General features: G+C 42.9%; 1 protein-coding gene across 3 annotated transcripts in view; it reads right to left on the bottom strand.

Annotated features, from left to right (window-relative positions):
* LOC118362181 (serine/threonine-protein kinase BRSK2-like) overlaps positions 1 to 25,719 on the bottom strand; it is a 179,414-nt gene that overhangs the window by 34,570 nt on the left and 119,125 nt on the right. For all 3 annotated transcript variants that reach the window (XM_052478941.1, XM_052478957.1, XM_052478947.1), the window contains exons 3-9: positions 22,963 to 23,048; positions 20,890 to 21,030; positions 20,411 to 20,527; positions 12,448 to 12,481; positions 8,168 to 8,236; positions 5,064 to 5,210; positions 1,638 to 1,669 (exon numbers count right to left, since the gene is read on the bottom strand). In XM_052478941.1, coding sequence (XP_052334901.1) covers positions 1,638 to 1,669; positions 5,064 to 5,210; positions 8,168 to 8,236; positions 12,448 to 12,481; positions 20,411 to 20,527; positions 20,890 to 21,030; positions 22,963 to 23,048 — 626 coding nt within the window. The remainder of the gene's footprint in view (positions 1 to 1,637; positions 1,670 to 5,063; positions 5,211 to 8,167; positions 8,237 to 12,447; positions 12,482 to 20,410; positions 20,528 to 20,889; positions 21,031 to 22,962; positions 23,049 to 25,719) is intronic.

Here is a 25,719-nt window from a genome sequence, read left to right as displayed (position 1 = left end):
GTCCGGGTAGCTGGTTGGTCTCAGATGATCCCGCAGGTGAAGAAGCCAGATGTGGGGGTCCTGGGTTGGCATGGTTACACATGGTCGGTCGGTGGTTGTGAGGACGGTTGGATGTACTGCCAAAGTCTCTAAAACGATGTTGGAGATATGTTATGGTAGAGATATGAACAGTCAGTTCTCTGGCAAGAGCTCTGGTGGACAGTCCTGCAGTCAGCATGCCAATTGCACGCTCCCTCGAGACATCTGTGGCATTGTGTTGTGTGACAAAATTGCACATTTTAGAGTGGCCTTTTATCTTCCCCGGCAAAAAGTGTACCTGTGGAATGATCATGCTGTTTAATCAGCTTCTTGATAGGCCACACCTGTAAGGTGGATGAATTATCTTGACAAAGGAGAAATGATAACGAACAGAGATGTAAGCAAATTTGTTCAGAAGATTTGAGAGAAATAAGCTTTTCGTGTGTATGAAAAATGTCTGGGATCTTTTATTTCAGTTCTTGAAACATGGGACCAACACTTTACATGTTGCATGTAGATTTTTGTTCAGTATACAATATTGTAGATTGCTAAATAGCAATGATGAACTGACATGATGTAGCAATGAGCAAAACACATTATTACATTGCTGAACAGTAGAACGGTCCTTGGCTCTTTTCTGAAAGGAGGTATCCTCTACAGGATCGGTGGGTCCCCCGCGGGACGGTGGAGTGAAAATAGGTGTAAGTTACAAGAACATTTCCCAGAACATGATATTGTTAATCTAACTGCACTGTCCAATTTACAATAGCTATCACAGTGAAATAATACAATGCTATTGTTTGACACAGTTATGAACTTGAAAATGTATTCGTAAACCAATTAGGCACATTTGGGCAGTCTTGATCCAACATTTTGAATCAGTCTAAACCGTTGCACATACACTGCTGACATCTAGTGGCCAAAATCTAAATTGTGCCTGGGCTGGAATAATACATTATAGCCTTTCTCTTGCATTGTACCAAGATGATGGTACAAAATGATGGTATCTTTTACCAGATCTAATGTGTTATATTCGCCAACATTAATTCAACATTTCCACAAAATCCAATGTGTTTCCTTTCAAGAATATGCATATCCTTGCTTCAGGTCCTGAGCTACAGGCAGTTAGATTTGGGTGTCGGCGAAAATTGAAAAAAAAAGGGGCAGATCCTTAAGCCTGCACTGTTAAGACCAAGCCATTTAGGAGGAGAACAGAGTTCCATTAAAACTAAGAACATGATAGTATTTGTGTATTTATGTTCAGGTGGTGTGTATGCAACTACTAGAACCTCTCACATCTGTCCTAATGGACCTACCTTCTCTTACTATAAATGCTGTGGAATGTTTTACTTCAGATTCCATTCATTCCAATTCACTAATTTAGCCTATGTAAGTGCAATACTTTTATCTACTGACCCTTTGTTTGAATATTTGCTACATTTTGTCAATTTAATTTAATTTCACAGGTAAAAGTGCATATATCTATTATATGCACAAAACAGCCAGCATGTACACACACACACAAACACACACACACACACACACACACACACACACACACACACACACACACACACACACACACACACACACACCACATAGAAAGGAGCTCTACTCACATGTACCAGTTGTGCTTCTGGATCTGCTCTAACTGCAGAGACACACAGGAAGAGGAAAAAATATTGTGTTAATGACACAGCATGTAGAACAGGTGCTGCGAAAGACAGACAGACAGACAGACAGACAGACAGACAGACAGACAGACAGACAGACAGACAGACAGACAAGTGAACACAGAAACATGCCTTATCCGTTCTTACTGTATGCATTATGTCTACTGTAGTGACAAAAAAATATAAAACACTATATGTACAAAAGTATCTGGACACTATTTCAGCCACACCCATTGCTGACAGGTGTATAACATAGAGCACACTGCCATGCAATCGCCATAGACAAACATTGGCAGTAGAATGACCTTACTGACGAGCTCAGTGACTTTCAACCTGGCACCGTAAATGGAGGCCACCTTTCCAACAAGTCAGTTTGTCAAAATTATGCCCTGCTAGAGCTGCCCCGGTCAACTATAAGTGCTGTTATTGTAAAGTGGAAATGTCTAGGAGCAACAATAGCTCATCCGCAAGGTGGTAGGCCACACAAGCTCACAGAACGGGACAGCCGAGTGCTGAAGCGCACAGCGCGTAAAAATCTTCTGTCTTCGATTGCAACACTTATTACCAAGTTCCAAACTGCCCCTGGAAGCAACGTCAGCATAAGAACTGTTCATCTGGAGCTTCATGAAATGGGTTTCCATGGCCGAGCAGCCGCACGCACACAAGCCTAAGATCCCCATGAACAATGCCAAGCGTTGGTTGGGGTGGTATACAGCTCATACTGGACTCTGGAGAAGTGGAAATGCTTTCTCTGGAGTGATGAATCACGCTTCACCATCTGGCAGTCCGACAAACAAATCTGGGTTTGGGGGATGCCAGGGGAAGGTTACCTGCCCAAATGTGCCAACTGTAAAGTTTGGTGGATGAGGAATAATGGTCTGGGGCTAGGCCCCTTAGTTCCAGTGAAGGAAAATATTAACGCTACAGCATACAATTATATTCTAGATGATTCTGTGCTTCCAGCTTTGTGCCAAAAGTTTGGGGAAGGCCCTTTCCTGTTTCAGCATGACATTGCCCCTGTGCACAAAGCGAGGTCCATACAGAAATGGTTTGTTGAGATTGGTGTGGAAGAACTTGACTGGCCTGCACAGAGCCCTAACCTCTACCCCATCGAACACCTTTGTGATGAATTGGAACGCCGACAGCGTGCCAGGCCTAATCGCCAGACATCAGTGCCCAACCTCGCTAATACTCTTGTCGCCGAATGGAAGCAAGTCCCCGCAGCAATGTTGCAACATCTAGTGGAAAGCATTCCAAGAAGAGTGGAGGCTGCTGTAGCAGAAAAGTGGGGACCAAGTCCATATTAATGCCCATGATTTTGGAATGAGTTGTTCAACATGCAAGTGGTCCACATTCTTCTGGTCATGTTAATTTCTATTTCTATGGGGCTTCCACTTCAATACATTAAAAAAAACATTATTATAGCATTAATATTAATATTATTTTTGAGTAGATTAAGCAGATAGAAAACCAGCTTAGTGAGGGACACTTAATTAAAACAGTGGGCAACTGGGAAATAACCATCTCCTTGACAGAAAACTCCAACGTGAGTGAGAGTAATCTAGTTAACTGTTGGAGGTGTAATGAACACGATGGGAGACGGAGACTGGTTTCAAGCGCAGGGCGCAGCAGGTGTTTTTTTTAAAGGACCACAGGAGGAGGCAGGTCCAGGAGCAGGCAGAAAGTGATACACGGGTTGTCCAAAAAGTCAACAGTACAGGCAAGGAAAAGGCTAGTAACGTCGTCCGGGAGATCAGGCAATAGGTTGATAACAGGAATTCAGGCAGGGAATAGACAAATGGCGTCGTTAGTGAAGCAGGCCAAAACTATCGTACACGGGAGGATGACATTACAGGACACCCAGCGCTCCGAATAGACATGTGTCACAAAACAAACAACACCTAACAATGATGGGGTGCAAAGAAATGAACCATATAGTGTGTGATAATGACATACAGGTGTGTGAACAGGTGATCAAAATTCAGGTGATTGGGATCTGGAGAGTGAGCTGCGTTCAGGGGATCTATGTGTTTGAAAGTGTGAGCTGGAAGCAGACGTTACAGCAGGAAGTCACGCTGTAGCTGTGGGAGTGTTTGAAGTGCTGACTGTCTGTGTCTCAAATGGCTGAACCAAACAGCCAATGGGATTGCTGTCTAGAGCAGGGGTGGGCAAACTTGGCTCGGGGGCCACATCGGGATTTTGAAATTCGCCGGAGGGACGCATTTTTGGGGGGGACCAATTGCTTGTTCAAAACAACTTTCAGGGGACTCCCGAATGGGGCAGCGGTCTAAGGCACTGTATCGTAGTGCTTGAGGCGTCACTACAGACCTGGGTTTGATCCCAGGCTGTGTCACAGCTGGCCATGACTGGGAGACCCATGAGGTGGCACACAATTGGCCCAGCGTCGTCTGGGTTAGGAGAACGTTTGGCAGGCCGAAATGTCCTTGTCCCATCGCACTCTAGCAACTCCTGTGGTGTGCCACGCGCATGCATGCTGACACGGTTGCCAGGTGTACGGTGTTTCCTCTAACCCAGCCTTCCGGGTTAAGCGGGCATTGTGCCAAGAAGCAGTGCGGCTTGGCTGGGTCGTGTTTCGACCTGCTCTCGACCTTCGCCTCTCCTGAGTCCGTACGGGAGTTGCAGCGACGGGACAAAACTATAACTACCAATAGGATTCCACGAAATTGGGGAGAAAAAAAGTGTAATATATATATATAATCTTGGACGAAAAAGAATGTTCAATTGAAACTATATATAGATATTTTTTTTTATATATCCGGGCCGCGGGCCGTACTTTGCCTGCCCCTTAGTCTAGAACCAGAGTGGAGGTTTCCCGGACCTGATTAAGCCTACTCCTGAACAAAAGAAAATGCTAACTGTAGAAACGCAATTAAAAGTGATCTTCAGTCAAGGAATAGTCTTAATCTGAGCATGAGAAACTGCCCCAGAGTGTCTTCAGTCAAAATCAGGGGAAGATGGCTCCCTTTCTCTGCAGTGATAAGTGATTTCTGCTTTACTAGTACTGTGAGTGAGAGCTTTACACCGTGGTAGTCAATATTTTGTGGTAATAAAGTGAGATGGAATTGTTTGTTACATATCTGCTAGTCCCGTTTGAAGTTTCCCCCTGTATTGATTGAGAACCAATTTATATTTCACCTGAAAGTGAACAAATGTAGTATTAAGTGCATCTTTAAGCTGAAACAAGGATGTTGTGAACATACACCTGATCCTAGGCCTCTTAGTGGTAGATTTGGTGGGACATACCCACCTCTTAGGGGTGTAAACTGATCAGATACTAAGGTAATTTTCTACCTGAAATAAGGGGGTTATGAACATACATCTGATCCTAGAGCTGATCTTAGAGGAATGTACCGTGAGTCTCTTAGTGGCATCCACCTCGATCATGCCCCGAAGAAGATTCTGACAGTCTGGGGGGATGAAGTGGGGCATGTGGAAGACACCCAACTTCACCTTCTCCAGCAGGTTTCTCAGGTTGTCATCGTCAAATGGCAGGGCACCCTGGAATGATAAGATTCTATTCATAAATCCAGCCAGCCAAATGGATATGCTGCATTCAAATCATCATGGATAACACAAAAACAGTTCACACATTTATTTCGACTGTGGTCCCCTGAACAACACACAGAAGAGCATTAATACCAGAATGATGCTCAAGTTCCTCTACGGATATTCTTAGGGTTGGTCTACAGGACCCTCTTAAAGCCTAATCCTGGACGAAAAAGAATGTTCAACAGAGATTTCCATTTCCCAATTGAAACTGTTTCCTAGTCCAAGACTAGGCTTAATATGTGTCTGGGAAACAGGCCATACAGTATGTGATGTCACTCAGTAAGTCGGAATTGGAAATATAGAGTCATGCCAAAGTAGAAAACTTAAAGACTGCCAGGTGAGACTGTACTGCATACATCTGACACGGATAAACAACTGTAACGATGTGCGCTGAGAGTCGGGAAGCAAGTTCAGGGTAGTGTTTCATGTCTGTGCGTTTTGCTGTCTAGAGCAGGGGTGGGCAAACCCAGGGTCCCTGCTCATCTGCGTGAACGTGCCTTAGGCATGCTGCAAGGAGGAATCAGGGCTGCAGATGTGGCCAGGGCAATAAATTGCAATGTCCGTACTGTGAGACGCCTAAGACAGCACTACAGGGAGACAGGAGGGACAGCTGATCGTCCTCGCAGTGGCAGACCACGTGTAACAACACCTGCACAGGATCGATACATCCGAAAATCACATCTGCGGGACAGGTACACAGGATGGCAACAACAACTGCCCAAGTTACACCAGGAACGCACAATCCATCCAACAGTGCTCAGACTGTCCAGCCTGTTGTAAACGCAGGTCCTCACCAGATATCACCGGCAACAATGTCGCCTATGGGCTCAAACCCACCGTTGCTGGACCAGACAGGATTGTCAAAAAGTGCTCTTCACTGACAAATCGCGGTTTTGTCTCACCAGGGGTGATGGTTGGATTTGCGTTTATCGTCGAAGGAATAAGCATTACACCGAGGCCTGTACTCTGGAGCGGGATCAATTTGGAGGTGAAGGGTCCGTCATGGTCTGGGGTGGTATATCACTGCATCATCGGACTGAGTTTGTCGTCATTGCAGGCAATCTCAGCGCTGTGTGTTACAGAGAAGACATCCTCCCCCCTCTTGTGGTACCCTTCCTGCAGGCTCATCCTAATATGACCCTCCAGCATGACAATGCCACCATCCATACTGCTCGTTCTGTGTGTGATTTCCTGCAAGACAGGAATGTCAGTGTTCTGCCATTGCCAGCGAAGAGCCCAGATCTTAATCCCATTTAGCATGTCTGGGACCTGTTGGATCGGAGGATGAGGGATAGGGCCATTCCCCCCAGAAATGTCTGGGAACTTGCAGGTGCCTTGGTGAAAGAGTGGGGTAACATCTCACAGCAAGAAGTGGAAAATTGGGTGAATTCGATGAGGAGGAGTTGCACTGCAGTACTTAATGCAGCTGGTGGCCACACCAGATACTGACTGTTACTTTTGATTTTGACCCCCTCCTTTTGTTCAGGGACACATTATTCAATTTCTGTTAGTGACATGTCTGTGGAACTTGTCCAGTTTATGTCTCAGTTGTTGAGTCTTGTTATGTTCATACAAATATTTACATGTGAAGTTTGCTGAAAATAAACGCAGCTGAAAGTGAGATGACGTTTCTTTTTTTGCTGAGGGCAGTTAAATCAAGGAGGATATGGAGTCCAGGTGAGTGTCATTTTGCACTGACGCGCGTAACGATGGTGATAGGTGTGCGCCATAACAAGCAGCCTGGTGACCTAGAGGCCGGAGAGGGAGCACACGTGACAACAACAAGATTATTGTTGCTAGCCAAGGGACGACAGTGAATAACTCTACTCATGGCAGTCAATGTAGGTCTATCTGACAAATTCTTGTTTTTTGATGTTAGCCAAAGCATAGCCCTAATCTAGCCAGCCTTCTTCAAAATCTCTACTATGAATGGGTTTCAAGAGACACTAGCCAAAGCAATACATGAGCATTACTCATGACAATCAGTGAAGGTCTATCTGACATTTGAAACAGGCAGAGCATTCAAACTTCTACGGATGGAAGGTGTAGTTTATGTTAGGATTACTGATAGGGTCTCTTCCCATCTCAACATGCCTTCGTCGGGGAGATAGAATAGATGTCCATATTGACACAACGTTGAGAAACACACACACAGCCTATCATTTCCTTTGTTCTCAGCTCCCCACTATGTCACTCTCTAATCAGAGTGGTGTGTGAATGCTGGTGACACAAACTCTGATTAAAGAGCATATGTGTGTCAGTACAAAGCTGACAGTCAAGCCAGCCAGGAAACCCCTGCTCCAATCAGAAACATGATGAATCAACCAATCATATGGGGATGAAAGGGTGCTGATTTAATTTTCAGTCTTGATCCAATAATCTAATGTACTCTTTCACTTAAATTCTATACAGACAAGAACTGGAATCACAGGCCATTGGCAAGAAGTTTGTCTTACCACATTTATTAGGTTATGTCTCCAAACCTTGTCCTGTCCCTTACCTCGAATTCCTTCCCAGGGAATTTAAAAGTCACTGTAGACCAAAGCCAGTGAGTCACTGAGGTGCAGCTTCCCATGAAGACTTATTGTGTCACAGGCAAATACGTCCACTGTGACTTTACCTCACATCAAACCACAACAATAACTCAACATATGCCTGAGGGACTCACAGATGAACTTATTGCACTTCTTCCTATGTAATTCTCTCTATTCTCATTCGGGTTTAAAAGCTACGTAAGCCCACAAAAGTTTTACAACTTGCTAGCATGTATTTTACAACTTGTCATTTTTGTTGTTGTTTGTTTATTGCTGCGGGTCAGAAGGAGAGAAGGAAGATGAGCGTTAAGGTCCATTGCAGGATGCCGGCATGTGTCAAGGTCATGGTCAGGGCAGCTGTCAATCACTCACCACTAAAAGTGCAAAGAGGATGACCCCACAGCTCCACACGTCTGCTTTCCTCCCGTCGTACTTCTCCCCCTGAGAAGAAAGAGAGAAACAGAGAGAGAGAGGGGGGGTGAGGAAGGGTGAGTGAGAGTGAGACAGAGAGATAACGATAGACAAAAATAGAGAGTAATCAATAATGCATTTTGGAGGTGAGATACAGATTCCACATGATTTTTAGGAGCTGAAAACCTCAGATTAACCTTTAAATCACTCACTTGGGTGAGTTAGTGCTTACAGTGCCTTCAGAAAGTATTAGTCTTTCTGGGTAAGTCTCTAAGAGCTTTGCACAGCTGGATTGTACAATAGTTGCACTTTATTCTTAAAGAAATGATTCAAGCACTGTCAAGTTATTTGTTGGTAATTGCTAGACAGCCATTTTCAAGTCTTTTCAAAGACTGTCAAGCTGATTTATGTCAAAATTGCAGCTGGGCCACTCAGGAACATTCAATGTCGTCTTGGTAATCAACTCCAGTGTAAATTTGGGCTTATGTTTAAGACTATTGTGTCCCATTGTCTGTTGAAAAGCAGACTGAACCAGGGTTTCCTCTAGGATTTTGGCTGTGCTTAGCTCTATTCTGTTTCTTTATATCCTAAAAAAAACTCCCTTGTCCTTGCCGATGACAAGCATACCCATAACATGATGCAGCCACCACCATGCTTGAAAATATGAAGAGTGGTACTCAGTGATGTGTTGGATTTGCCCCAAACATAATGCTTTGTATTAAGGACATGTTTTACTTTAGTGCCTTATTGTAAATAGGATGAATGTTTTGGAATATTTGTATTCTGTATTTGTATTCAAACGTTCTTCTTTTCACTCTGTCAATTAGGTCAGTATTGTGGAGTAACTACAATGTAGTTGATTCATCCTTAGTTTTCTCCTATCACAGCCATTAAACTCAAACTAATTTAAAGTCACCATTGGCCTCATGGTGAAATCCCCGAGCGGTTTCCTTCCACTCCGGCAAATGAGTTAGGAAGGACGCCTGTATCTTTGAAGTGACTGGGTGTATTGATACACCATCCGAAGCGTAAATAATAACTTCTTCTTCTAATAACTAACTTTTTTTATTCAATAGGTGCCCCTCTTTGTGAGGCATTGGAAAACCTCCTTGGAAAACCGGTCTTTGTGGTTGAATCTGTGTTAGAATAGATAAATGTGGAAAAAGTCAAGGGTCAATACTTTCTGAAGGCACCAACTACATGACAGATGGCACACAGCACAGTTTTTGTTTCAAGTTTCAAGTTGTATGTATGGGTAACAACAGCTGGTGCATGAAATCTAAGAAAGTCTCAAGGTGTTGCTCACCTGAGGTAGAGTGTCTCATGATAAGCTGTTTACCAAGAGAGTTTTCTTCTATATTAATATTATTCGTAGCTGTCTATTTACCACCACACAGACCAGTGACACGGTCAATATATATATTTTTTTTTTAATTTTACCTTTATTTAACCAGGCAAGTCAGTTAAGAACAAATTCTTATTTTCAATGACGGCCTGGGAACAGTGGGTTAACTGCCTGTTCAGGGGCAGAACAACAGATTTGTACCTTGTCAGCTGGGGGGTTTGAACTCACAACCTTTCGGTTACTAGTCCAACGCTCTAACCACTAGGCTACTCTGCCGCCCCAATAAAAAAAACGGTCAGATGAAGCAGATGCTTCATCTGACAGGACTGTTTTGCTAGCACAGACTGGAATATATTCTGGGATTCTTCCGATGGCATTGAGGTGTAAATCACATCAGTCACTGGCTTCATCAATAAGTGCATCGATGACGTCATCCCCACAGTCACTGTATGTAAAGTCCCCAACCAGAAGCCATGGATTACAGACAACATCTGCACTGAACTAAAGGGTAGAGCTGCCGCTTTCAAGGAGTGGGACTCTAACCCGGAAGCTTATAAGAAATCCCGCTATGCCCTCGGACGAACAGGCAAAGCGTCAATACAGGACTAAGATTGAATTGTACTACACCGGCTCCAATGCTCGTCGGATGTGGCAGGGCTTGAAAACTATTCCAGACTACAAAGGGAAGTACAGCCGCGAGCTGCCAAGTGATACGAGCCTACCAGACAAGCTAAATTACTTCTATGCTCTCTTTGAGGCAAGTAACACTGAAACATGGTTGAGATCTTCAGCTGTTCTGGAAGACTGTGTGATCCCGCTCTCCGCAGCCGATGTGGGTGAAACCGTTAAACAGGTAAACATTCACAAGGCCGCAGGGCCAGACGGATTACCAGGACGTGTACTCTGAGCATATGCTGACCAACTGGCAAGTGTCTTCACTGCCATTTTCAACCTCTCCCTGACTGTAATACCAATATGTTTCGAGCAGACCAGCAGAGTCCCTGTACCCAAGGACACTAAGGTAAACTGCCTAAATGACTACCCGTAGCACTCACATCTGTAGCCATGAAGTGCATTGAAAGTCTGGTTTATTATTATCAACACCATTATCCCAGAAACCGTAGACCCACTCCAATTTGCGTACCGCCCCAACAGATCCACAGAAAATGCAATCTCTATTGCACTCCACACTGCCCTTTCCCACCTGGACAAAAGGAACACGTATGTGAGAATGCTGTTCATTGACTACAGCTCAGCGTTCAACACAATAGTGCCCACGAAGCTCACCACTAAGCTAAGGACCCTGGGACTAAAAATCTCCCTCTGCAACTGGATCCTGAACTTCCTGACGGGCTGCCCCCAGGTGGTAAGGGTAGGTAACAACACATCCACCACGCTGATCCACAAAACGGAGGCCTCTCAGGGGTGCATGCTCAGTCCCGTCCTGTACTCCCTGTTCACTCATGACTGCACGGACAGGCACGACTCCAACACCATCATCAAGTTTGCTGATGACACAACAGTGGTAGGCCTGATCACCGACAACGATGAGACAGCCTATAGAGAGGAGGTCAGAGACCTGGCCATGTGGTGCCAGGACAACAACCTCTCCCTCAATGTGATCAAGACAAAGAAGATGATTGTGGACTACAGGAAAAAGATGACCTAGCACATCTCCATTCTCAGCGACGGGCTGTAGTGGAGCAGGTTGAGAGCTTCAATTTCCTTGGTGTCCACATCAGCAACAAACTATCATGTTCCAAACACACCAAGACAGTCGTGAAGAGGGCACGACACAGCCTATTCCTACTCAGGAGACTGAAAAGATTTGACATGGGTCGCCAAATCCTCAAAAGGTTATACAGCTGCACCATCGAGAGCATCCTGACCGGTTGCATCACTGCCTTGTATGGCAACTGCTCTGCCTCCGACCGCAAGGCACTACAGAGGGTAGTGCTTACAGCCCAGAACATCCATGGGGCCAATCCTGACATCCAGGACCTCTATACCAGGCGGTGTCAGAGGAAGGCCCTAGAAATTGTCAAAGACTCAAGAAATCCTAGTCATAGACTGTCCTCTCTGCTATTGCATGGCAAGTGGTACCGGAGCACCAAGTCTACGTCCAAAAGACTTCACAGATTGTACACCCAAGCCATAAGACTGCTGAACAGCTAATAGAATGGCGACCCAGACTATTTCCATTGTCTACAGTATACATAGTCCCTTTAACTCTACCTACATGTACATACTATCTCAATTATCTCTACTAACCTTTGCCCCCACGCATTGACTCTGTACCGGTACCCCCTGTATATAGCCTCACTATTGTTATTTTACTGCTGTTCTTTAATTATTTGTTACTTTTATTTGTAATTTTTTTACTTATCTATTTTTCACTTAACATGTATTTCTCTTAAAACTGCATTGTTGGTTAAGGGCTTGGAAGTAAGCATTTCACTTTAAGGTCTACCACAACTGTTGTATTCGGCGCATGTGACAAATAACATTTGATTTGATTTGACACCGTCCAACCGTCCAACAAAACCCTTACTTGCAGGATCCTTCTTGACAATGCAAGCACATATCCACACAGCATACACCTGATTCAGAGCTGCACTGCTTATATCAGACGACGTGTGATGACACAACCCGTGGCTGTGTGTGGCACTGCCATAGCCCGAGGGGCGAAGGGCTGAGAGACAGTTCATTGTATACAGAGCTGAGAGTAGAGCATTATAAAGTGAATGGTTAGAGGGGCTAAAGGGGCTCGTTCTGCGATGCCATTATGGGAGGGAGAGAGAGAGAGAGAGAAAAGAGAGAGAAAAGAGAGAGAAATACAGCACCGAGAACTAGAGAGTGAGAGAGAGAGAGAGAGGTGGTGAGCGAGTGCACTTACCCTTATGACCTCTGGGCAGGCATAGTGAGGAGATCTGTCAAGAGAGATACGCACAACAGCTTTACACAAGGCAATGCACACACACTGTGTTTTATATACACAAACACACATCCAATAAAACACAGTTACCAGAACACGTGCACACACATTGCATGAAGTCACAAACGCATACTCATACACACTGTTCTGAATGTAAGGAGAGTTAGCTTGAGGACTGCTGCAAATGTCCCAAATAGGTGGAAGGAATATACATACACTTAGGTTGGAGTCATTAAAACTTGTTTTTCAACCACTCCACAAATTTCTTGTTAACAAACTATGACTTTGGAAAGTCAGTTAGGACATCTACTTTGTGCATGACACAAGTAACTATTCCAACAATTGTTTACAGACAGATTTTTTCACTTATAATTCACTTTATCACAATTCCAGTGGGTCAGAAGATTGCATACACCAAGTTGACTGTGGCTTTAAACAGCTTGGATAATTCCAGAAAATTATGTTGTGGCTTTAGAAGCTTCTGATAGGCTAATTGACATAATTTGCGTCAATTGGAGGTGTACCTGTGGATGTATTTCAAGGCCTACCTTCAAACTCAGTGCCTCCTTGCTTGACATCATGGGAAAATCTAAAGAAATCAGCCAAGACCTCAGAAAAACATGGTACACCTCCACAAGTCAAGTTCATCCTTGGGAGCAATTTCCAAATGCCTGAAGGTACCACGTTCATCTGTACAAACAATAGTACACAAGTTTAAACACCATGGGACCACACAGCTGTCATAACGCTCAGGAAGGAGCAGCGTTCTGTCTCCTAGAAATGAATGTACATTGGTGCGAAAAGTGCAAATCAATCCCAGAACAACAGCAAAGGACATTGTGAAGATGCTGGAGGAAATAGATACAAAGATATCTATATCCACAGTAAAACGAGTCCTATATCGAAATAGCCTGAAAGGCCGCTCAGCAAGGAAGAAGCCACTGCTCCAAAACCACCATAAAAAAGCCAGAGGATGGTTTGCAACTGTACATGGATACAAAGATCGTACTTTTTGGAAAAATGTCCTCTGGTCTGATGAAACAAAAATAAAACTGTTTGGCCATAATGACCATCGTTATGTTTGGAGGAAAAAAAGGGAAGCTTGCAAGCCGAAGAACACCATCCCAACCGTGAAGCATGGGGGTGGCAGCATCATGTTGTGGGGGTGCTTGCTGCAGGAGGGACTGGTGCACTATAAAAAATAGATGACGTCATGAGGAAGGAAAATTATGTGGATATTTTGAAGCAACATCTCAAGACATCAGTCAGGAAGTTAAAGCTTGGTCGTAAATGGGTCTTCCAAATGGACAATGACCCCAAGCATACTTCCAAAGTTGTGGCAAAATAGCTTAAGGACAACAAAGTCAAGATATTGGAGTGGCCACCACAAAGCCCTGACCTCAATCCCATAGAAAATGTATGGGCAGAACTGAAAAAGCGTGTGCAAGGAGGCCTACAAACCTGACTCAGAAACACCAGCTCTGACAGGAGGAATGGGCCAAAATTCACCCAACATATTGTGGGAAGCTTGTGGAAGGCAACCCGAAATGATTGACCCAAGTTAAACAATTTAAAGGCAATGCTACCAAATATTAATTGAGTGTATGTAAACGTCTGACCCACTGGGAATGTGATGAAAGAAATAAAAGCTGAAATAAATCATTCTCTCTACTATTATTCTGACATTTCACATTCTTAAAAGAAAGTGGTGATCCTAACTGACCTAAGAAGGGGAATTTTTACTCTGATTAAATGTCAGGAATTTTGAAAAACTGAGTTTAAATGCATTTGTCTAAGGTGTATGTAAACTTCCGACTTCAACTGTACCACCTATTGTATCAGCTCTATTAGCAGAAGCACACACTTAAACAGATTAAAAAACATCTTATGGAACAGCGGGGACTGTGAAGAGACACACACACACAGGTACAGACACACGCATACGCACACATGTGCCAGCACACGCGCTCTACACACATGTACATTGTAATATTGCTGTATGGTGGTATTATACATGTTCTATTGAAGATATGTAGTGGTGTAATAATGTTATATGATGCCTTTTGTTGTATGTGTAATCTAAGTGACTTATTGTGTTTGGACTCCATGAAGAATGCTGCTGACCTAATAAATACAAATACAAATGCACTATGATGAGTTCAGAAGTTCAGATAAGTTCAATGTTTCGTCAGCTACTGGACGAAATAGATTTTTGAACTTCCCAAATGCATCTCAGCCACTGTCTTGTGCTTTGATTATGTGCACACGCTGTGCTGAGCATACATTGTGTAAAAGATGAACCGACACTCTACTGAGTGTACTGAATTCTATGCAAGACCTATCTATGCACCTTGTCATAATGTAATTGTCATGCGACTTAAATAACTGTGTTTTGAACAAACCCTGTGATTTGAACATACTTTACTGTATATTTGCGTTTTGCATTCTTAGTTAGTAGGAAGATCATTCATGAATAGGAATATTACCTCATCCTTTAGAAGAGGCACGACAGCGGTGTGATTGTTACAGTATCAACACATGGCTGTGTGTTTAACACTGGATGTACACTCCCTCCTTGTCCTTCCCTTCCTCTCATTAATCTTACCATCTAACATTACATACTCCTGTATTTCTATTACGCGTGCAAGCAGTGTGTGTATTAAGTATCTGGTCCGTTTGTGTTCTGTGTACTGTGTTATTCATTAAATAAAGACACAGTTACTTTGACACACTGACAAGAGTGTTTCCGTGTGTCTGCCTTCTTCTCAACGCAACACACACGCAAGGAGACACACGCACACATGTACATTCTGTAAACACGAGCTTCCTGATTGCCAGTCAAATTGAATTATGGTAATATATGCAAAACCAGTCAATTTGCCCTAGTCAAACAGAGCACTGTCAGAGCACGCAAATCCAAAAATAATTATAAACCAACACTTTTTAAAACACATTGTTTAGAGCAACTTGTCCTTAGTTGTCTCTAAACGATATTTAATGCTCAATGTTTTTTACATTAGGTACGCTAAATGAAGGATTCCTCAATTTGTCCATGTAAAGTACAGTCATTTTATCTGATAAAGATAATATTTCATAATATGTTTATGAACGTTGGTCTGAGGGCAAAGAAGAGAAGGATCTATCACTCTGTGAGAGTGATATTATACGTCTATGAAGCAAGGATAAAAGTTTAGATGTTTCCATTGTCATCATGCCACTTTTTAGGGTATGCAATCTTTATTTCTATATTCAGCTAATTATAAACTGTACTGGTAACTGCCAAAACAATGGAAACACTTGAGAAAATGAGGGATACAAAGTATATAATAAATAATTAATAATAATTTAGTGGGTACTTATAGTTGTCCTATCTTACACATGCACAAGTGTTAATTAGAAATGTTTTTTTTTTTTTTGCATATCCCAACTCCCCCTGAGACACCCTCAGATGGTCGTCTTGAAGACCCAACACTAGGCAACACAGTGACTAGGGTCTGGTTTCAATGATGGACTATTTTCTCATAGAGGAACTGAAGCAGATAGAGTCGTGGCATAGGGCAGTGATATAGTTCCTCTATGCCAAAAGAGTCCATGATTGAAACGAGACCCGAGTCACTGTGTTGCCTCGGGTCTGATTTTTAAAACTTTTCAGGAGAATGGGGTCATGGCCAGGGTCAGCTATTATCAGCAGCGACCCTGGAGAAAAAAAGGCTATGCGCCTTGCTCAAGGACACATCGGCAGACTGTCGATGTGTCCACCCGGGAATCGAACTAGCACCATTTTGGTTAATGGCCCAACACTCTAACCGTTGGGCTACCTGCTACCCATAAAAGAATGCTAGGAGCTGAGATTGAACCCACGGTCTATGAGGCAGGAGCTCTCTGCTTAGACCACTGCGCCATTCTGTCCATTGAAAGCAGGTGCTTTAGTAAAAGTAGGGCACGAGTAGATGAGCATGAAAAGGATGTAAACCATATGCCATGGCTGTATTAATCACTCGATCTCAACCCAATTGAACGCTTATGGGAGATTCTGGAGCGGCGCCTGAGACAGCATTTTCCACCACCATCTACAAAATATGAAATTATGGAATTTCTCGTGGAAGAATGGTGTCGCATCCCTCCAATAGAGTTCCTAGACACTTGTAGCAGCTATACCAAGGTGCATTGAAGTTCTGGCTGGTGGTGGCCCAACGCCCCATTAAGACAATACTTTTGGCGTTTCCTGTATTTTGGCAGTTACCTGTGTATGTGCAGTGATTTGAGAGAAAAGTTCCAACCCTTGCAACTACCCTTGCATTTGGACCCATGCGACCCTACAAAAAAACATGCATGAGTCACTGTGACAACAGGGCACAAGAAAAGAAAAAGGCATAATTATACAACCACAAATTGGGCCTTAAGGTCAGAGACGTGACATGGCCATCGCCTGAATTCAGTGTCTTTAAAAGGACACCTTGGAACACAAAGTCACACAGTGTCCGACGTGCTTGTCAGATGCACGACTTTGCCTGAGAAAACAAAGCAGACATGTTTTTTTTAAATAGTTTTTTGGCTGTTTATTTGTGTTGAGTCATGGCCTAGTTGTGTTTGTGCGTATGAAATGTTGACAAAAAGCTAAGCTCTCGGCAGAGTTCACCTGGGTTAGCATGTTAGCTTGTAATGCCAATTTCCTGCTCTTATCTCCTCTGTCACATTGTGCTGGGCCACACTGTCAGTCTTCCAGATGATGATGGACAGTGATTTAGCATTGCTACATTGCCTAATCTGTAAAGATGCAGGGTAGGCTATACTGGCCCTGGTTATCTGGGCTGAAGATCTTACTGACCATGCATGCACGCGCACACACACACACACACACACACACACACACACACACACACACACACACACACACACACACACACACACACACACACACACACACACGTGCAAACAAACACAAGGATGCTGTTATACACACACATGGCTTTAGGACTATGTAGGGATTGGACACGCACGCAAACACTAGTGGTGCGAGGGTCAAGTTGTAGGCTACAGTCAGAAATGACAAAATGATTTTTTGACATGGGGTGCAGGATTTCTTTTGCCTGATTTAGATATGTTTCTGACATTTTGGTAGGCTATTTGTTAGTTAACTCGTCTATAATTGTATACGTGCAACTTCCCTTCTGCCATTATATGTTGCCCTAAAAGACTAAAGAAACCCTTGCTCACCAGAATAAATTCATAAGTCGATAGAATGAATGCTTCAATCTAGTTGACATTTGTAATGTTCTCTGTTATCTCTGCTTCTTTCGCAGAGCAAAGACATTTAGGGACCGAGGAGACAATTTAATACAATTTTTTTAAGGAATGATTTTCTATGCAAAATGTCCAAATGACTGACATCAGTTGGACCAGTTGTAAAATAGATAGTTGTGAAAATGACCCAACATGTTTCTGATCAAATTTGAGTTCTGAATGGATGCATATTTTATGTGGTTGAAATACTATAAGCTTTTAGAATGCTGATAAAGACAGCTTATTGTCTATAGAGGTGCTATCTGACTGTGCATTGACATCCTCCCAAGATGCAGAAAATAAAACTGCCTTGCTACAGATGCTGTTTTGATACCCGTGCCGGCCTTGACCGAGGACCCATGAGGCAGCGGTGGTCTTTTGGATTTCCTAAAAACAGAAATAAATAAAACTGTCTTTATTTACAAATTAGTATCTCTCACCCCTGTTCAAGAATGGCCTTTTTCTCACTCACTTTAGGTTATTTGAAAACAAAATAATCTCCAAAATATCATTATTTTTTTAAACAAAGCGATTATTGTTATCATTATTAATTAATTTGGTATTATATAAAAGCCTCTTTAGATATTCTCACAGATCAGATTTGCCCTAACGAAATGCCCTAAGGAATGTCCCTTAAATATTCATTTATAATCCTCCAATCCTCTAAATGTAATTAAGCAATAGGATTTGAAGCAATAGCCTGCGTATGGTCAACTATTTCAGCACCGTTTCACACTGCTCTGAGACAAGCATGGGGACTGGTCTTGATAAATCAATGAGATTTTATTTTCACTGAATCTCCATTTAGATATTGGTTAGACTACAATTAGGGTGTGGAAATGTTATGTTCTTAGTACTGTAACCTATTCCCGACCGTCACGTTGAACAGCGCCATATTTTCTGAGGGTTTTTCTTGGAATATAACCACCATAATATTATTCAAATGAGTTAAGCTACATTTCTTAAAACCAATCCCATAAACTATGTTCTTACAAAAAAGGTTACAAATTCTCTACTACAGTCAATATTTAAGACTATCAAATGCTTCTCAAAGATGCCGTCTGGTGGTCAAACTACCACTAAATAGCATTAATGGCAACAGTGGCTGACAATTAAATAACGTGCCATACATGCTGACCACACCGCTTGTGTAGCGTGCACGAGCACTGCACAACATAAGGTGAATGCACCAATTTGTAAGTCGCTCTGGATAAGAGCGTCTGCTAAATGACTTAAATGTAAATGTGAATGTATACATACAGTACATGTTATTCAATCATAGCACCCACACTCCTCCCGCACACCAACAAGCATCTGCGTTGCCAGGCATTACAATAGAAGTCCGTTCTATTTGTGATGCTGAACGCGGTGCAAGTCCTGCCTCTCTTATCTCCTCATTGGCTTATAGAAGCAGATTCCCACGTGCCATCTGCTCATTGGTTATACCCACGCTTGTGATTGAAAGATGAACTTCGGTCGGTCATGGTAAAACACCTTTTATTATGAAAGTTAGATGACAATTGCTATATAAAATCCAAAGAAGACAAAGCCTGGAAGGAGGAGAGATGACTAGAAATTATTCGGTTGACCGTTTTATGCGTGGATTAATTGTCGGAGTAGAAGACCTTGTGCATTTCAGGTAAAATAACAACTCAGTGTTTATATCCCAGGACAAATTAGCTAGCAACAGCAAGCTAGTTAACTAGGACAAATTAGCTAGCAACTGCAAGCTAGTTAACTAGGACAAATTAGCTAGCAACAGCAAGCTAGTTAACTAGGACAAATTAGCTAGCAACTGCAAGCTAGCTAAATTTCCATAAATGTTTAATGCTTTTCAACCTGTCCTCAAATAAATATAATTGGTTCAGAGTTTTTTTGATATTTCAAACTGCGTGTCGTGATCGCGTTTGGTGTGGGGGACAAAATGAATTTGCTCACGCACGTGCCCATTTTGGGTATGGTGATAGAATTCTGCAGCCCGCAAAGTGTGCTTTTAAAGAAAGAACCACTGTACAGTATTTCTCCACTCCTGTTCACGAGTCAAGATGTTGCCTAAATTTGATGCAGCCTATCATTTTACTGCAAGAATTCCCTTATTCTGCAGGAGTTAATATCAAGGCTATGTGAGAGGTTACAGAGCTGTAGTCATGTCCAGATTTCAGTTTCCATTTAACTCATCTGGATAGCAGGCTACAGTTCCCTTGACGTGCCACAGGCCTATTTGAAGTCCCCGTTTTGTGACTGTCGAATTTGTGTCGTCTTAACAATCATCACACACTGATCTCATCCTCTTTTACCATTTCACCAAATCTTTCCCAAACATTACTTTTCTGCCCCCTTCCTTCTCTTTTTTTTGCCCCCTTCCTTTGCCTAAAATAATGAAAGAAAAACCTCAATGTAGCCTATAGTTATAAATTGCACAAGGATGATACATTATGCAAGCGCACACACACGCACGCGCACGCACACACACACACACACACACACACACACACACACACACACACACACACACACACACACACACACACACACACACACACACACACACACACACACGCACGCGTTACACGTGCACGTGCACACACACACACACACACACACACAGACGCACACACACACACACACACAGTTGGCTCACCCGCAGCTGGTCTCCAGCAGACTATCCCCGACCTGCAGAGACGCCATGCCAAAGTCTGCTATCCTGATGTTGTTCTTCTCATCTAACAACAGGTTCTCTGGCTTCAGATCTCTGTGACTGTGTAGAGGAGGAGGGAAGGAGGGAGGGAGTGAGAGGGAGAGAAGGAAAGGGTGAGGGAGAAAGAGAGAGAAAAACATAATTTACCCAAGTACCAAGCAGAGGTCAAAACAAGAAAACCTGACAGTCTAACAGGACTGGAATTATGCATTTCCCAGGAATGTTGTCCAGGAAATCTCTATAAAAATATACACATTATACTATCATTTCCTTTGATTAGACGCTAATGTTTCCGCTTTCCAATAGTCCAGTGTCAGGAGCAGGTCTTGGCAGGGATACTGTAAAAATCACTTTGTGATAACTGCTGATGTAAAAATGATGCATTTGATTGATTTTGATTGATTGATTGATTAATGACTCACCATATGGAGTGACTGTGGCAGAAATCCAGAGCTGAGATGATCTGTCTGAAGAACTTCCTGGCCTCCTTGGGCGTTAACCTTCCCTTCTTGACCAGGTAGTCAAACAGCTCTCCGCCTGACACGTGCTCTAGCACCAGATACCTGGGGAGGGAGGGAACCACACACGTTAGATACACAGACTAGAGCTTTATATCATATATATTACAACATATCTCTATAGTAGGTGTCCAGGCACGACTCCAATACCGTCATTAAGTTTGCCGACGACACTACAACAGTAGGCCTGATCACCGACAACGATGAGACGGCCTATAAGAGAGGAGGTCAGAGACCTGGCCGTGTGGTGCCAGGATAACAACCTCTCCTTCAATGTGATCAAGACAAAAGGAGATGATTGTGGACTACAGGAAAAGGAGGACCCAGCATGCCCCCATTCTCATCGACGGGGCTGGAGTGGAGAAGGTTGAGAGCTTCAAGTTCCTTGGTGTCCACATCACCAACAAACTATCATGGTCCAAACACGCCAAGACAGTTGTGAAGAGGGCACAACAAAGCCCATTCCCCCTCAGGAGACTGAAAAGACTTGGCATGGGTCCTCAGATCCTCAAAAATTATTACAGTTGCACCATCGAGAGCATTCTAACTGGTTGCATCACTGCCTGGTATGGCAACTGCTCGGCCTCCGACCGCAGTTGCCATACCAGGCAGTGATGTAGATCGTATGGCCCAGGACACCTATACTAGGCAGTGTCAGAGGTAGGCCCTAAAAATCCAGCCACCCTTGTCATAGACTGTTCTCTCTGCTACAGTACCGCATGACAAGCGATACCGGAGCAACAAGTCTAGGTCCAAAAGGCTTCTTACCAGCTCTACTAACCTGTGCCCCGCACATTGACTGCACCCGTACCCCTTGTATACAGCCTCGCTACTGTTATTTTACTGCTGCTCAATAAACTATTTATTTGTTATTTTTTACTTAACTATTTTTTACTCAACACTTATTTTTCTTAAAACGGCATTGTTGGTTAAGGGCTTGTAAGTAAGCATTTCACTGTGTTCGGCGCATGTGACGAATACAATTTAATTTGATGTGTCTCTGGATAGGTATTACACAATTAGTTTACAAGATCCAGGAATGCTTGTAGTGAAAGGCCAGGAACAGCTAGCCTCAAGCTGGCAGAAGCTGACTACACATTTACATTATATTGACATTTTAGTCATTTAATGGGGCACACCCAATCATTAATTCATGTTGATCCTGAAACCACTGCTTTTAGTGCACCCTCAAGTGTTAATATGTATTTCTAACATTTGGAGCATTGGTCTTCGATCCATAGAATTTCCTCTCCTCTGTAGTTGCATGTTCAGCGGTTGCTACTGTGAGAGTATATGTGGTAACTCTTGTGGTACTTTCTGCGGTAGCTACTGTGCTAGATCTGTGAGAAAGCACTGAAGACACACTGTGGTATCCCTACTGTAGCAGGATACTCCACATTCCCACAACCCCCCTCTCTCCCACTCACAACACTTCCTGATTTATTAGCAGATTAAGGGACCTGTCAACGCTAGTTAAATTAGGAACACATTCACACATGATTTGTGAGTGGGAAAATGTATCCGAGGCAAACACTTTGCGTCCGTGTCGGCGATTCGTCTGTGTCATCGGAATATTAGGGAAACAAATTCCCACACCAGTCGTCGCTGGCGACTTTAACAATTATTGAATAGTGCATTAAGCAGAGCCATTGGAGCAGGGACACAGGAAAGATTAATACATAGGATAACATAGGGATCTACATTAAACCCACAGGCTTCTGAATAGGCAGCTAAAACTGAGGGAGACCCAATGAAACATTACATGTCAGTGTTAGAATGGCCCTGGAAAATACATTTCTCAAGTGATTTTCAGCTTGTATTTCTTGTTTGCTCAAGTGATTTTCAGCTTGCCTTGCTTGTTTGCTAGCATGTTGCTATGCATTGGTGCTTCTCCAAATATGCAATTTAACAGTTTAAGGGAAGCACATTTGTTACAGCGCTTCAGTGAACCAAATAGTTTTTGGAAAGGACACTTACAAATATTTCTTGTTTTCGTAGACGTCGTGCAACTTTAAAACGTGAGGGTGCTCTATGAGCTTCAGAATGGCTATCTCTCGCTCCACCTGCAGAAAGAGAAAAAAAGAGAGGAAATGAGGAGAAATGAATAATATTAGTGTGTGATTAAAAGTACTTATGGAATACTTTAATGGCCCTAAAAAATAAAAAATAAATAGTAATGTAAGTACTGACTATCCATGAGATCTTTAACATTGGAGCCCACTCAACAAAAACCATTTGGTGCTAGGGCCTGAACAATGAAGAGGAGAACGTGCAGACACAAAGAGAGAGCATAGAGGAATGGAAAGGGAGAGTACATAGGAGAAAAATAAAGACTGAGACAGCGAGACGTGGTGGGAATAAGAGACTGACTGGCAGTGCCAGAGCCCATGTCTAGCCTGGCAGCTTGGGTCCATGCCAGGGCCTGCGGGAACAGCGACATGGCTACCACTTGTTAAGGTCCTGCTCCTGCCACAACGCAACCACAAACCAGCAAATTTAACTCATTATTCACACACTGGTATCTGATATTACTCTATCGTAATACACCACGACACAGCAGACATTTCAACTACCTGTTTTCACACTCTGGAAAAAGGTAAAAAGGTACAGAACCTCCACCTGATAATGTGATAACATTTTCCAATGGACCTTGGGCTAAACTTGAGGTAGGTTTATGGATGTGATAGAAAGGTACAGTACATATGTTCCTTGCATAGAACATTGGGTTCTTTTGGCCACACACCATGTGACTCACAAATACTGTGTGATCTGTACAGCTACTACAGACATTTGTGTCATGTTCTTTCATAAACAGTACTCCTACGTAGTCACAGAAAAAGAAAAAGAAGCATAGTGACGAGAGACTTTAGTGACCAATAATAAAAATGTCAACTGCATTCTTTTTGGCCTCCAAACATCCAGACAAAACAGCTACTGTTTGTGTACCATTTGTGCCATGAACAATTAGCCCGTACTGACATCATCATGAATGTCGTGTGGCAGCCTCCATTTTGTGTGATACTGTCAAAGTCAATAAAGCGTCATGATTCAAACCAATGTTTACAACTCCTACTTTGAGATATCACATTACAGGGGTAATGGCAGCTCAATGGGTAGTACACTTTATGCTTATAAACATAGATCGACATTTGCTAACCATTCAATTACCTAAACAGTACATGAGTTCGATGAATATGTTAATATGTTGCAGTAGCTGCAGTATGACCAAATCTACCTACAAGATGCCAAGTGCAAACCTCAGGAGGATAGACATACACATGCACACAGACACACATACAGTACACCCCCCCGTGCCCCGTCCCCACCAACAGCACCTCCAGTCCAGAAAGCTGAGCTGGATTTACAGAATGCTAGCAGTATAAATGCCAGCTCAGTGAAAACATGAGGGGTGAAGCTGGACAGCTGGCCATGGTTTCTCTCAATAAATCTCACTCTAATTGCTTTATTAAAGGGTCTGTCTTGTTAGCCAAAGACACAGGTACCATAAACCGTAAATACAGAAAATAAACACAATGTATTCACAATTATCTACACAGGTTAGCATTTACAGTACAGTAGAGATTGCATCTACATTTATATAATATTTAGCTGGGTTTGGCAAAGAACTGGTATTTAATTTTCATATTGCAAAACTGGTGCCGTCCAATCGCTCTTCAAATGTCAATAAAGAACACCTAAAGTCATCAGTATTGAATTGAATAAGCGTTATTAACGTCATTAATCAGTAACCAGTGGAGTGGTATCAGTGGGAATACCCGCTCCAGCTAATCAAACTAACCCTGTGTTAATTCTGTACTGAATGTCCTATTGACTGGACTTCTCATTGGCTGATCATTAGTGCTGTTCCTGCACTATTAGGCTATGATGTTGGAACACACAAAGGTTATCTGATACGTTAGTGAAGCAGAGGTGGTTCAGTGAACTACACAATTGTGTACAACCTTGTCTGAGCTCTGGAGACTTGTGTTAGTTGCCAGAGTTGGGATTTAACTCAATGGTTCTAAGAAAGTCTTCATGTTTGGAGGCACAGGGTTCAACACCCAGTAGGTCATACTAGCCTGGCATCAGAACGTATGAGAGTTGCTTGAGAGTTTGTGGAACATCTGGATGCACAGAGAGGACTAAACATCGCTGACTGTTGCACCATGACCCATGGCATCTTGACCCAGTGAGACAATTAGCCAATTAGCTATCATGAAATCATGGTGTGCATGCATGATTCTAAAGTTGGGTTCTATGCAGATTTGGTGGCACACATACACACACACAGTAATACGTTGTCATGACTACACATGATGATCACAATGGGTCAGATCAGCTTGGCAATGGCTGACAATCACCAGACCCTCTCCCACCAGGGAACGGCGGGAGTTTTGAGACCTCACACCCGGTCATAAATTAAGCAGGAGAGAACTCTCTCTTGGCTCTTCAGTATCAACCAAAATAATAACTTTGTCTCCAGAAGACTTTTGCCAACAAAACTCTAATGTCCAAAAGTGGATAATGGAACAATAATTCTTACATGGGGAATGTGGGAAATGGTCAGTGGGTAGATGTAGAAAACTAATGTCATATTGTTTGTCTTTTTGTGATGTTATTAAAAACTGTATGAACCAAATACTGTAACTTAGGAAGGAAACATCCTTTGACTGTCAAGTTTTCATCCACTCTGATGTGAAATTAATATAAATAATGATGACAGTATTTCTGTTA

This window comes from Oncorhynchus keta, chromosome 2, assembly GCF_023373465.1.
Source record: "Oncorhynchus keta strain PuntledgeMale-10-30-2019 chromosome 2, Oket_V2, whole genome shotgun sequence".
Taxonomy (NCBI): domain Eukaryota; kingdom Metazoa; phylum Chordata; class Actinopteri; order Salmoniformes; family Salmonidae; genus Oncorhynchus; species Oncorhynchus keta.
This window is presented reverse-complemented; position numbering and strand designations above follow the sequence as displayed.